Below are 12,631 nucleotides of genomic sequence, written 5' to 3'. Positions count from 1 at the left end.
TCTGTTTAAATTGAATAAAATTATAGTAATCAGATACTTCACATTATGAAACAGGAAACAGAATTAGGGAATCATTGTGATTCGTTTATTTCCTTTCTCTTGAGCTGTTGTTAAACAGCCGCTATGGGAAAAGTTTGTAATTTGTTCTTGATTGTTCTTCAGACTATGCATTGACTAGAAATTATGTAAGTGTATTCCCAAGCTATACTGGAAAACCAACGATTACCTAATCCAAAATGACAGGTTTTGACTGTAAATTGAACAGATATCATAGGCTGATTTTCTAAAGTATTTTGTCCTTGGTTTTTTAGAGTACTCAGTCTGCTGGAGATTAATTCTGTTAAGAACTTGGCTGTTGATAACTATCTCCCTTAAATATTTCCTGTTTTTCTGAAATCTCCTGCAGATGGGGAAGGTACATGCCACTCCCACATCAGCAGTTTAGGGAGGAAGAATGTTGCATTTATTACAAAGAAAATGGAGAATTCTGTGGAAGTAGTATGCCATTGCTCCAATTCAATTTTGGCTGGCATACCTGAATTTCTTGCTGAGGATGAGGGATGGGATATCTTTGTAGAGCCTGAAATGGTTATAAAAATGCTTCTTCTCTCATTGCCTTCAATGAGAAAATATGTTTGCTGGCCATGCTCTGGAGTTTTGGGAGGTCCATCATCACCCCTGAGTTCCTAGGAGAGATGATGCAGAAGGTTGTAATTCAGATTGAGGGAGCACACCAAACAAAGCAAGCCACATAATGAAATAGGAGGAGAAATGAAGCAAAGAAGGCAACACTAGGAAAAGGAAAGATAAGAATAAAAATATTGGAGCAGAGCTGAAGTTGTGTAGGACTTTTTAATGTTAAATTGTACTTCCCAAAGGATATTAACTGTCAAACTTTTATTCCTCTAGGAGATTTATGGAGACTCACCTAAGAACAATTCCAAGTGATGCTTTTTCCAATCTCCCCAACATCTCTAGGATGTAAGTTCTGTTTCTGATAATTGTTTTTTTAGCTATTTTATTAAAAATCACTCTCCTTCTCTGAAATTCTGTCTTCTAAAAACTTGTGAAAAGAAAATGTTCTTACACCTTTGTTACCTCATTTTACCTTAAATGTTAGAACTGCGGGTGATAATCCTGTTGTTTAATAACCCAAATCAGCTATAGGAAGGCATTCTAGGCACTCATGGATAAGACCACACCTTTATTGAAGTCAATGTGATAAATGAGACTATAAAACTTTTTTTTTTACAGTTTGCAAATTATGGGAAATTTTTTCACTCATAAAAAATTAACATATCCAATTCCTGGTCCTGGCTAAAAATTTGTTTCTAGCAGCCAGCATGATTTGTAACTCACCTCATCAGAGACCATGTGGCACTTCCAGACTAGAGGTGGACTTTCATCAAAATATTAGTGTTTGTGTGATGTGAGAGGGACCTCACATCAATAACTAAAAAGCAATAACTAAACCAATAACTAAATATCAAAATAACAGCTTGAATTGGGCGGCTCCAAGGAGGGACCCCAAACAAAGAAATCCCTGAGCTTTTATACCCTCACTGTCTGGAGTCATGTCTCCTGCTGTGCCTCTGTGTGTCAGGTCCCCTGGCTGGCACCACAGGTCCCCGTGCCTTTTGTAGTCCAAAGGGTTGGCACTCTATGGCCTCTTGCCTCAGGATCCCACCACATAGAGCTCAGTCTGCAGCTGGCCCTGCAGCTGCACACTGAGCTACCTGCACTGAATGTATTCCTCAACAGCTACCCTTGCACTGTACTGCTCGTTGGTGTCAGCAGCCTGGAGAAAAGGTTGTCCCACATTTGTTTGTTCTTGTTGATTGGCCCATAATTTGTGATCCTGTCCATGATTATTTGATGCAGGGAATTTCTCTGTCATTTCCCAGTTCACTCCCTAGAATCAGAGCCATGTGATTTAGAAGGGACTTCTGAAGTCCTCTAATCCATGCTCAAAGTTGGGCCAACTTTAAGATCCAATCAGAACACTCAGTTTTTATCAGTCTGCTGCTCAGCTTTATCTGTGGCCAATGTTAACTAAATAAACCACCTCATTCAGCAAGAGTCCCACTTTTTTCTTGTTCAGCCTTTTATTACTAATGTAGCAATAGGAATTCTTCTTGCCCTTGATGTTCCTTGCAAGTCTCAAATCTATATGAGCTTTGACTGAATAGCTGAGATGGATCACCATTTAAAAATTTGTGAAAAAAGACTTTGGAGGAATGTGGTCTGCCTAACTATATAGTTTCATTCAGGTGTATTGAAGCAATGACTTTCTAAAATCCTTACAAGTAATTGTTCTTGAATATCTACAGCCTCATTTACCATCTCACTTTAATCAGATAGATGGTGTATTGTTTTCTTTGTTTCTTCTTTTGGGGGGGAGGGAGAAAGGAAATATCCCTCATATGATGTACGATATCATATATAAACATGATAAACTTTGTTTAGAACAGAATTTGATTCAATGTAAAAGGATGTCAACTCTTCTTCGTCTTTCAGTGACACCAATACATTGCCTAGAGGCTTTTATAGATTTTAAATCTTTAAAATTGTAATATTTATGAATTTTTAAAAGAACAGGTGTTCATCTTAAAAATTTAGGGAACCTTTCTCCAAATATGCCTCCAAAACCTCCAAAACCAGCAGTTTAAATTTGAATAGTGTCAATGCCTGTCTGGATACTTCTTACAGCATTACTACTACCATAAAACATTAACTTCCAATATCTTGATATAAACTTCAGGTTAAGGAACCAGTACCTGTATTTTAACTACAACTCGTATGTGTATGTCTTGGCCTCTAAGGTAACACGTTTCATTTGCTTCTCCCAACCCATAATTTCCATCAGCAGTGAAAATTACCAGACCATTCCTGGTTTTATAAATTCACCTAGAAAATGTTCTGAAGTTTCAATAGGGTGATATAGATTGTGTTTACTGTTCCAAGTACAGCACTTTATTTTACTATAGGGTTTCTACTAAACGATTTCCACAAATAAACACTTTTTTCCTCTGTACTGAATAGAAAATGTAGTTGTCCTCTTTATGAACCTAGTTCAAACAAAAATTTTAGAGCTACAGTTTCTTGTAAATGAATGCATATATATGTACTCTTGATAGCCAGAAGCAGGCTGTCTCCCTGTGCTGCTTTTCCACAGGAATGAAAGAAAAAGCATTTTAATTACATGCTCAACTGCAAAGCTAACTCCTATCAGAAAAGCATTACTGAATACAAAATGCTTTTATAGGCTATTCAAGTGTAAGACATTTCTGGTTTACATTCTTAAAGGGGAGCCCATTCTTAAAGGGGAGCCCCCGGTGGTCCAGGGGAAAATTCACTGCACTGTCACTGCAGAGACCCGGGTTCGATTCCCGGTCGGGGCCCCTCCCCGGGCAGATGGAGTTCGTTAGCCTGTAAGGCAATCCATCTACGTCCTGAGGACCTCGCTGCCACCGTCCAAGCGTGCTTGGCCTCGGCAGATGAACCTCAGGATTAAAGGGTGGGCTCAGTTCCGCGCACACTGTGTCTCACCTAAAAAATCCAATGCGCAGGCTGGAAGGTGGAAAGACCTTCCCCGGTTCTTCGTTCGCGAAGAGACTGGCCATATACACACATTCTTAAAGACACAAATACATTAAATTTTGTTTAGAAGGGCTTCACCTGCTGTTTCCTACTGAATTAAGGATATAGTGAACATTCAGTATTTTTAAGGGCAAGGATAAGGAACATTTTTCCTGGGCTTAGGGTGGTGCTTTGGGGTCACATTAATGAGTACCTCACAGATACCTGACCCGTAGCTCCCCGAAGTGTTTTTCCACAGCCTCTCCATACAAAGTTGCATCCCATAGTGCTCTCCACCAGCAGCCCCATGCAAAGCACATTTTCCCCCACGCACCATTTTCCTGCAACACAGGGAATGCTGAGGCTGGAAATAAGCAAAAAAGGTGGAGAGAGGGAGAATGAAGAAAATAAGGGCTGGTAGGGGGCCTTGTGGCTGCTCCATCTGACAAATCCTGTGCTCTCAGGCTCTTTCTGAATGAGTAACGGTGATTAAAGTGTTGTCCGCAAATAGACGTTCTGTGAAATTGTGCATCTGGTGTTTAAGCTATCAATGCATTCATGATGGGTGTTGAAGGCATTTTGAAATCTTGCAAATTAAACACAGCTGGTAGGCAGAGGAGGTGCTGAATAGTAACATGCATTCAAAATGGGAATTTAAACATGCTTTCTCTCTTCTTCTGATGCAGCTCCTTCCAGTTCTGATTACTATGATTTTTATTGCTCACATTTAATGTGTGATACTATGTGTTCAAGGCGCAGAGCCCACAGGTTTTTGGAGGCACTCCGAATACTTAGAAGTAAATGTTTATGTGCCATTAACATGTCTCTGTTTGACATCCCCATCTCAGAGGAGATTTTGAGTGTGTTTGCATGGGGTTTGGGTGTTTACTTACATGACCCTAAAGCAAATAAAACTACTCATTTCCCTGCCATCAATGATGGTGTGGTTTAATTAATTTACACAAATGTATATGTTTATGAAGCAGAAGAGCAGAGGTCAACACATGAAGAAAATAAGCTATTTCTTTCCCACTGGATCCTATGGTTGAAAAATATATAAAGCTATACCTCGATCAGGTCCAAGCCAGGCGGTAAAGAGTAAAATAAAAATGTGACACGAATCATGGTGGGAAGGTACATGATGGCTGTAGGGCTGAGGGAGGGGAGAGGGAATCCCCTTCTCATACGTGAGAGAAAAGCACCTGCCTGCCTGATGTGAGGTGACTCACTTTGACTACAGAGCAAAAAAAAAGTGCTCTCCTACTTTCTAGCCCTGGCATGAGGATGCAATCTCTGTTCATTACCTGGTTTAATTTCATTTTCTGTCAAACATTTATATATATCTGTTTGCTACATATGTTTTATAATATGTCATTAGCATAACCTTTCTTTTGGTATGTTAAAGTGTAGGGTCTGTTAGAATTGAATAATTACTTTTCTTCCAAGACTGAACCCCAGTTTCCTAGTCAAGAGACATTATTATTTACAGGAGAACAAAATTAAAACATCTCACATAAACATGTAACTCTGCAACACTCAGTCACAGAGGTATAGACTGGAATACTTTTTTATTATATTCCTCTTTTATTATCTTCCTACCTTTTGGAAGAGGCTAATAGCTTTGGAAAAACAATATTACTCTAGAAAGAGAATATGATAGTCATGCAATCTCTACCTGTTATTTTTCTGTTGTCTTTTCAAAGACAGTTGAATACATCTCCAAAGCGACCAATACAAAATAAATCACACAGTTAAAGAGTTAACATTAATTCAGGTAATATGCTTTAGCTCCAGTCTGAAAAAGACTTAAAATTCCCATCCAGTTAGTGTTATTAGTCATTTGCAGATTGGTCAAGCATGTAATAGTAGTTACAATGTTATCATTCTCCTAATAATGGTAACTCTGTAGAGCTATTTTCTCATCATAAAGATCACCATTAGTACAAATGCAACACAGTCTGAACTGTGTGAAAGTAAATATTTCTTAAGCTTGTTGTCTGGCTTTCTTTCTGAGCCACATTACTCCTAACATCCTCTACCACACTCACTGTATGGCTGGAGTTTCTCTCGAAATTCATGTTTAGCACATGAATGTTTTTAACTTAGCAATCAAAGCACCAGTTGCCCTGATGACCTCTCCCTCTACAGAAATCGCAACAGTTGTTGCAGTGGTAGCCCAAGGATCATCTCTGTTTCTTTCCTTCCTTTTTTTAATTCTTTGATATAGAGAAATGTGCCAATTTTCCTAAGGGCTAGATTATCCCTGGAGATATTGAAGGTGATCTTAAGCTGGGAAAAAGGGAAGAAATATCATGCTGAACTGTGAAATACTGGTGTCTGCTTTTGCTGCTACTTAGCACTGCTGTGTGTTGTTCTGATTTCACTGTATTCGGCAGTATGATGTGCATCTAAAGCTTCAGTTAAAATCAAAATCCTTAAAAGGATTTTAAAAGTGTGTCCCTCAGATACTGTCCATGTGTCTGGCAGTGTCATGATAGGTGGATAAGAAAAATAATGAGAGGAAAAATGAAGTGGTATGATGGGCACTAGCAGTGGCTTCCCAGTGTCTGAGACCTGTTTATTTTTCTGTTTGTTGGTGTTTAGCTACATCTCTATAGATGAAACACTTCAGAGTCTGGAGGCCCATTCCTTCAACAGTTTAAGCAAAGTCACTCACATGTAAGTACTGGAATTAAATAAATGAATACAGCAATGAGATAAATGTCGGATGTGTGGAAATAACATACACGATGATGTTTGAGTTGCCATTCCTGTCTCCTCTATAGCTAAATATTCCTTTTCTCATTTTCTTTCTCCATAATGTGGAATGAGTCAGTCTCTTTTTTTGAGCTAATTTTATTGTGCTTTCTTTCCATACATCTTTTTTGTTTCCTTGCTCTTTTGTATCCTCCCATAGAAATGTAGGTAAATATAGTGAAAAATACGTGGGGCTACATCATGAGATTGATGGCAAGTTGAAATAAAATGGCAGTTAAGAATTACTTCTGTCAAATTACCGCAGGTAAGTGTAAAACAGTAATATAAGCACTGGAAATAAAATCAGTAGGGCCAAAGCACAGAGCAAAATGGCACTAGCTGGAGACGTGAAGAATAATAAGTAATCATTCTGAAAATGCACTAGTAAAATGAAGAGTGTTTATATGGTTATTATATGGAATAGGAATAATATGGAAAAAGGCTTCTGGGAAGTGTTTTTATACCTTTTTGTTCTGATATTCCTCACCAAATCATGCACTAGGATAGCAGAAATGGTAGGATACCTGCATCCAGAGAGTTCCTGTCATTCATCAGGAGGACCCTGTTAAAATGAAAATGTAATGTATTGAATAGAGAGCCTCATAGGATCCATCCTGTACCTGGTACTCTTTCATGTTTCCATAACTGATCTGAAGGAGGGAATGGAAAGTATGCCACTGTTGTAAAGCTCATGAGGATGAGCTACAGTTTGTCATAATTCAGAGAAGATTTCTGTTTGCAGAGGTTCCGTGGGAGAGCACTGTTGGTCCTCATGGATCCAGAAAACATTGTCAGAGAGGAAAGGCCTCTGCGTCCAGAAAGAAAACATGCCAGAGGCAGATACATCCTTTAAGGTTGTTGCAAGGGGTGAAAACTATCACCCATTTTCCACACTGATGTTTGATAAAGTAATAATAAGGTTAAATTATAAATTTATAAATTTGATCATTTTTACGAATTGCTTCCATAATTCCTGATTTGTTAACAGTTATCACTGTTGGATTTGATTTACTTTCTAAACAGCAGAACTATATGGGGCTAAATTTATATCTTGTGTTACACATTTGATTAACATTTTCCATTTGCATAGTATTTTCAAAGTATTATTGCTAAAATAATACTGGGTTAAGATATCAAGGTATTTTAAAGGAGTTTGAGGTTACTGCAACATTTTTGAAAAGTCATTTCACAGAGTTCCATTTTTACAGCTTGTTTTTCATTGAACTTTAAAATGCAGTTTTATGTAAATTAAAATAATCTTTTTACCCTAATTTAAACTTCTATTTAAAAACAAATGTCTTTAAAATGAAACCCTGTGTATAAGAACTTCTTAGGAGAAAATTTAGTGTTTGTGGAAGGGCGGAACTAATTGCTTTGGCTTGAGTCAAGTGTTATGTGAATAGGCAACCTATGTTCGTCATGATCCCTGTCTGCCAAGCTCAGTAGTGTGCTTCTGCCTTGACCTTCAGCAATTCATTTTCTTGGTCCTTCATGTACCTCTGTCCTCGTTTTCTCTTCCTTCCAGACCTCAGCTCTCTTTAAGCATAGGTCATATTTTTATGAATCTATGCCTTTCAAGTACTGAGCAACTTCTGCAAACTAAGGATACTGACCACATGCTATATTTTAATGAACCAGATCTTATTTCAGTTATAAGTAATGGCAAAAGTCCCACTCTATGAATATGTAAATAAGGGACAAGACTTTGCTGTTTCATTTTTTCCCCCAATTGTGTTAAATTGTTCTCACAATGGTTTCTTGTTTCTTCTTTTTTAAGTATGTCTGTAAGTCAAACTTAACTTACAAATTTAGAACTGTCTTTCCCATACAATTACATAAGTATTTATTTTTTCTAGATGTAATTGTGAAAGTATCTGATTAGCAGTCAATATCTCTGTGTGGTAATTTTAGTAGTAGAGCTGCAGCTTGGTAGCCTCACACTAAATAAAAACCTTTTGTAATTCGGTCTTTGTTTCTCAAGGAAACATTCCTGTGAAAGGAACCCCAGAAAAATTCATTTTTCCTTTTTCTCTCTTCTCTGTGTCTCTGCTCACTTTCCTCTGAACTCTCCCTACTCTCTTCTCCTCACTTGAAAAGTATTCTCCTCTTACACAGCCACATAAAAAGCTCTCCCAGCATTTGGGAACACAGCCAATGGTTCAAGTGGCTTGCCCTCATGTATGTGACGTCATTTGGAGAGCTGGTGGGGGGACCACTCTCCCTCTCTGCAGTGAGATGGAGCCAAGGGCCAGGGAACCCCCCCCATCCTCTGGGCCAGGGTTGTGTCTCCCTTGGACAGCTTGTGATGCCAGGCCGTGGGATACAGCACTGCAGAAAGAAGGAGTGATTTGATGGAAATATATGAGAAGCAACTGGAGAGGAAGACTGAAGAGATTTGTGGGGGACTGCTGTATACCTGCAGTGAATTTCAGGACACAGGGTTAAGTGTTGTGCAGAAAAACCTTGTCAAAATCTGCAGTCTGGAGGCAGGGAACAGATTGTTGGAATAGCCTACGGCCATTCTCTGGTGCCAGTGGTGCAAAGGCTGGACAGGTGCATGCAGATGAAATAACATAAATAATTTGTCTGTAGGGGGAGAATAAAACATAGAAGTAGATGTAGAAGTGAAATAAGCCAAGGAAGCTATAGGAAAAGTAAGTCTAAGATGGTAGAGAAGGGCCTCAAGTTATTACAAGAGAGAAAAAAAGAGCTTATTTAAAACATTTCAGAATTTCTGACCTGGATATCTTTTGTCTTTTTAAGTATATCAGCACAACATGATTATATTCCTACTCTATGGCCAGATTCGCAATTTCTGAATACTGGGCTTAAACAAACTCAAGGATGAGTCAATATTGCAAGGCAGATATGAAAAAAATATCTGGTAAATGAAACTTGGAATGCACTTAAATATATAAATATTTGTGCCTTTTTAAATCTAACTATATTCATATAGAATGTTAAGTAGCATACTAATCTTTCTAGAAGTTACCTGGCAAACATATGTCTCAATTAATTAATTATAGTAATATTTGAATAGTTATTATTAGTTTAATTTTTAGATTCATTTGGATTTGGAACTAAATAGTTATATCTTTGTAACTGAACATGAGTTCATAATTATTTGTAAATCTTGACATAATCTCTTTATATCAAGTGACTTTCTCTGCATACCTGTTCTTGACATGATAAAGTTTTTTGTATACTTTCTTTAAAAAGCAAAACTGAGTTGCTGTTCATGGACAGTCACGTGGTGGTTTGATTGTGAACCTAGTACACTTTTAATTCCTAGTCTGAGTGCCAGAACCTCAACTCTCAAACATCAATTGTCTTTAAAGGACAAATAACCCAGTTTTAAATGGTTTATGCACTTCTAAAAATAGAGCAGAAGTTAAATAGTTTGTAAAGTAACTTTGAACAATTTTGTAAATATTACAAAATAATTCTGTTATCTTGTGGGTAGGTAGAAGCCTCTTTCTTTCTTATGAGCATCTCTAAGTAATTTTGGTTAGGATTGCAAAGTTTGTTCAGGGCACCTTATGCCTTCTTATATTAATGGTGAACAAAAATGCCTACTAACTGTCTCAGGTTTTTTCATATCTGAAAAGCACTTAATCCCCAGAGGGACTCAGAATTGTTACACTGCTATACACTACGATTAAGGTGTGTTTGTAGAGTGTGTCAAAATTGCATTTCAAAAGTCACTTAAAATCAGTTCACATATACACGTCTGGGAACTAGCTTACTAGACACTTTAAGTATACTCTTTGACTTTATCTGCATTTTAGGCAGCTAAGTCTACCAACAGTTTTCCTAGAGCTGCTTTTTAAAGAACTTTAGCTTTTTAATTTAGTGAGTTTCAATCTTTTCAATTCACCAATTCATAAAAGCTAAATGATAATGTGTAAGCCCTGCTTAACAAATTTACTGATAATAAACTTGCTTTTCTTAGCTTTATGGATCCTTCGGGATTAATCTTTACACCACAGGAGTCTTTGGATTACAATTTGAAAATTAGTATCATATAACATTTATGCACCCTTGAGTATGTTACTCATGATGGATTACTGTAAAAGAAATTGTGAAATTCAGTTTGTGTATCAGTATCCTGTTAACTGATGAGCTCAGAACTATTAAATATCTTTTCTCCTTATCAGCTTAACTTCATAGGCTCCTCTATCAATGGAGCACTAGATATCCTTTAAATCTGTGATTGTACAGGGGAATTCCTTCCAGTACTCTAAGAGTAACAACGTTTAAGTGTTTAAAACAAGGACAGAAGTACAGCTCATTAATGGAACTGAAGATCTTTCTCTTTTTCATGCAGATGAGATGAGATGAGATGAGAGGCCACATACTCAGGCCAGTCAAATGCAGGAGGCACATTTGACTGGACTAGAAGTAGAGAACATTGGATTTTCCTCCTCATTTTTTTCCTTAAGCGTAACATTCACTTTTGTTAAATCACCTTTTATGTTTTTATACCTCTTTTGTCCTTTCTCTCATTTATTTTGACGAGAGACTTCTGAGCAACTGTGTATCTGCTCCACAATAGGCCCTTTTCTTCCTTTTAGGCTTCAAGTCACCTCTGTAATACAAAGTGTAGGATGAAATGCAAGTATAAACCCAGTATATATTAAAGCATATTTCTTTTCTAATCCTAGCATTACCAATTCAAGTAAATTGAACAGCAAGGACATAAACCTTTCCCCGGTGTTCCGCTGAATCATATTGATTCCCTTTCTCACATGGTTTAACCTTTTCTCTCATTACACTTGAGGTCTTCCAGTATCTACTGTCTTCAGTCTCTTTTCCCACTTTTATTTCTTAGACTACTTATCTGGGTTGATTTTATCCTGTAAAAATAATTCCAGTGGCAGACTTTGCCTTAAACTCTGATTTTCTGATTCTTATATTGCGTAGCTAAGAACTACTTGGCACTGTTAGGCCATGGTAAATTAAGTACTACTGGTTTCTGCCCACTGAGTTTCTGCCCACTGGTAGCACTTCTTGGACTGACTTAAGACCAGAAAATCACCCACATAACCTGCACCACTATGCCATCTGTACCTGTCATCTTCATCAGATTTCTCTATATATGTACACAGAAGTGCCTTCTTCAGCCTACTGATCCCCTGCTAGCATCAGGAGGAAGACGGGCACCATTCTTTCTAAATGGTTTCTATATTAAGGAAGGCTGAGTGTTCTTCCGGCAGTGTTGAGACCAGTGTCCAGAGGTGGTTAAAGGTAAAGAAATAGAAAAAAGCAGGCAAAATGTCCATATTCTTCTGGAGACAGTAAAGAGGCCATGAAATGAAAAGTCTGCATGTGATGGGGGAGGGTATGTGTGGCTTTTTTAATAAAAGATGAAAATTTGGTAGCTCCACTCAGTCTAGACAGGGAATTTTGGCCCAGTCTGATTGGTGCAGGCAGTGCTGTCACTGTGGATAGAAAAGAAAGAAATCTTCTAGAAAACAGAAGAATGAGAAAGATTGAGGGAAATTACATTAAGGAAAGAGACAAACATTTCAGAGAAACATGGAAGAGTCATGACTCCAGGCAATGACCATGATGGCTGGAGCAGCCCCATCTACATACCTATGGAAATCACCCATCATGGCCATTGCTGTGATTAGTGTCAGGCTGGTTTTTCAACATGTGCAGACTAAAAAGCCATTTGCAGACCAAGCTGTTCCCTGGGTAGAAGTATTTAAAGACTTAACCATGGACAGAAGATGTGAGGAATGAAGCCCACCTTATGTTTTATGTCATTATATAGCACAGGTACACTATCCTCTAAACTGCTGGACATGGCTATACAGTGAATAGTGTGTCCACTTAAAGTTTCAGAACAAAGGTAATTTTAGTGACCTGAGCCATTTTTTGATAAGTTCTGTAAAAGAGACAGGAAAATTAACCCAAAATACTGTTAGACACACGAAGAAATTAACCAGGAAAATAGACCATAAAATTATAAACTATACAGGTGGTTGTAATTTGATAGGACTATTATATATAAATACTGAAAGTTTTACTTAACTTTTCTTCTTTTTACTCAACTTTGCCGTCACAAAACTCTCACCATGTTCAAAGTAATGGCCATTAACACAGGGTACTTGTTTTGATTTTAGGACTATGCAGACAAAGGATCCATAATCAAATCTCAGGTGCTTCTTACCCCCTTGCTTCAAGTAGCCAGTCTCCAGGATGGCATCTATCCAGGTGATATTGCATCACTGTAAGATTGCTCAGAATGCATAGTGGTCTTGGGCTAGCGCTGGCTAGTACAAAAAAC

General features: G+C 37.8%; 1 protein-coding gene and 1 long non-coding RNA gene across 2 annotated transcripts in view; one reads left to right on the top strand and one right to left on the bottom strand.

Moving 5' to 3' along the window:
• TSHR (thyroid stimulating hormone receptor) overlaps positions 1 to 12,631 on the top strand; it is a 59,808-nt gene that overhangs the window by 17,375 nt on the left and 29,802 nt on the right. Inside the window, exons 2-3 of the mRNA XM_027904358.1 lie at positions 910 to 981; positions 6,184 to 6,258. Of these exons, the coding sequence (XP_027760159.1) occupies positions 910 to 981; positions 6,184 to 6,258 (147 nt within the window). The remainder of the gene's footprint in view (positions 1 to 909; positions 982 to 6,183; positions 6,259 to 12,631) is intronic.
• On the bottom strand, positions 8,060 to 9,137 carry LOC114068349. Its single transcript, XR_003573575.1, has 2 exons — positions 8,753 to 9,137; positions 8,060 to 8,664 (listed from the first exon to the last, which is right to left on the bottom strand). It is a non-coding gene; the product is annotated as an uncharacterized LOC114068349 (long non-coding RNA).

This window comes from Empidonax traillii, unplaced genomic scaffold (genome assembly GCF_003031625.1).
Source record: "Empidonax traillii isolate 1590-97213 ecotype Southwest subspecies unplaced genomic scaffold, ASM303162v1 scaffold1046:size245406, whole genome shotgun sequence".
NCBI classification, from domain to species: Eukaryota; Metazoa; Chordata; class Aves; order Passeriformes; family Tyrannidae; genus Empidonax; species Empidonax traillii.
This window is presented reverse-complemented; position numbering and strand designations above follow the sequence as displayed.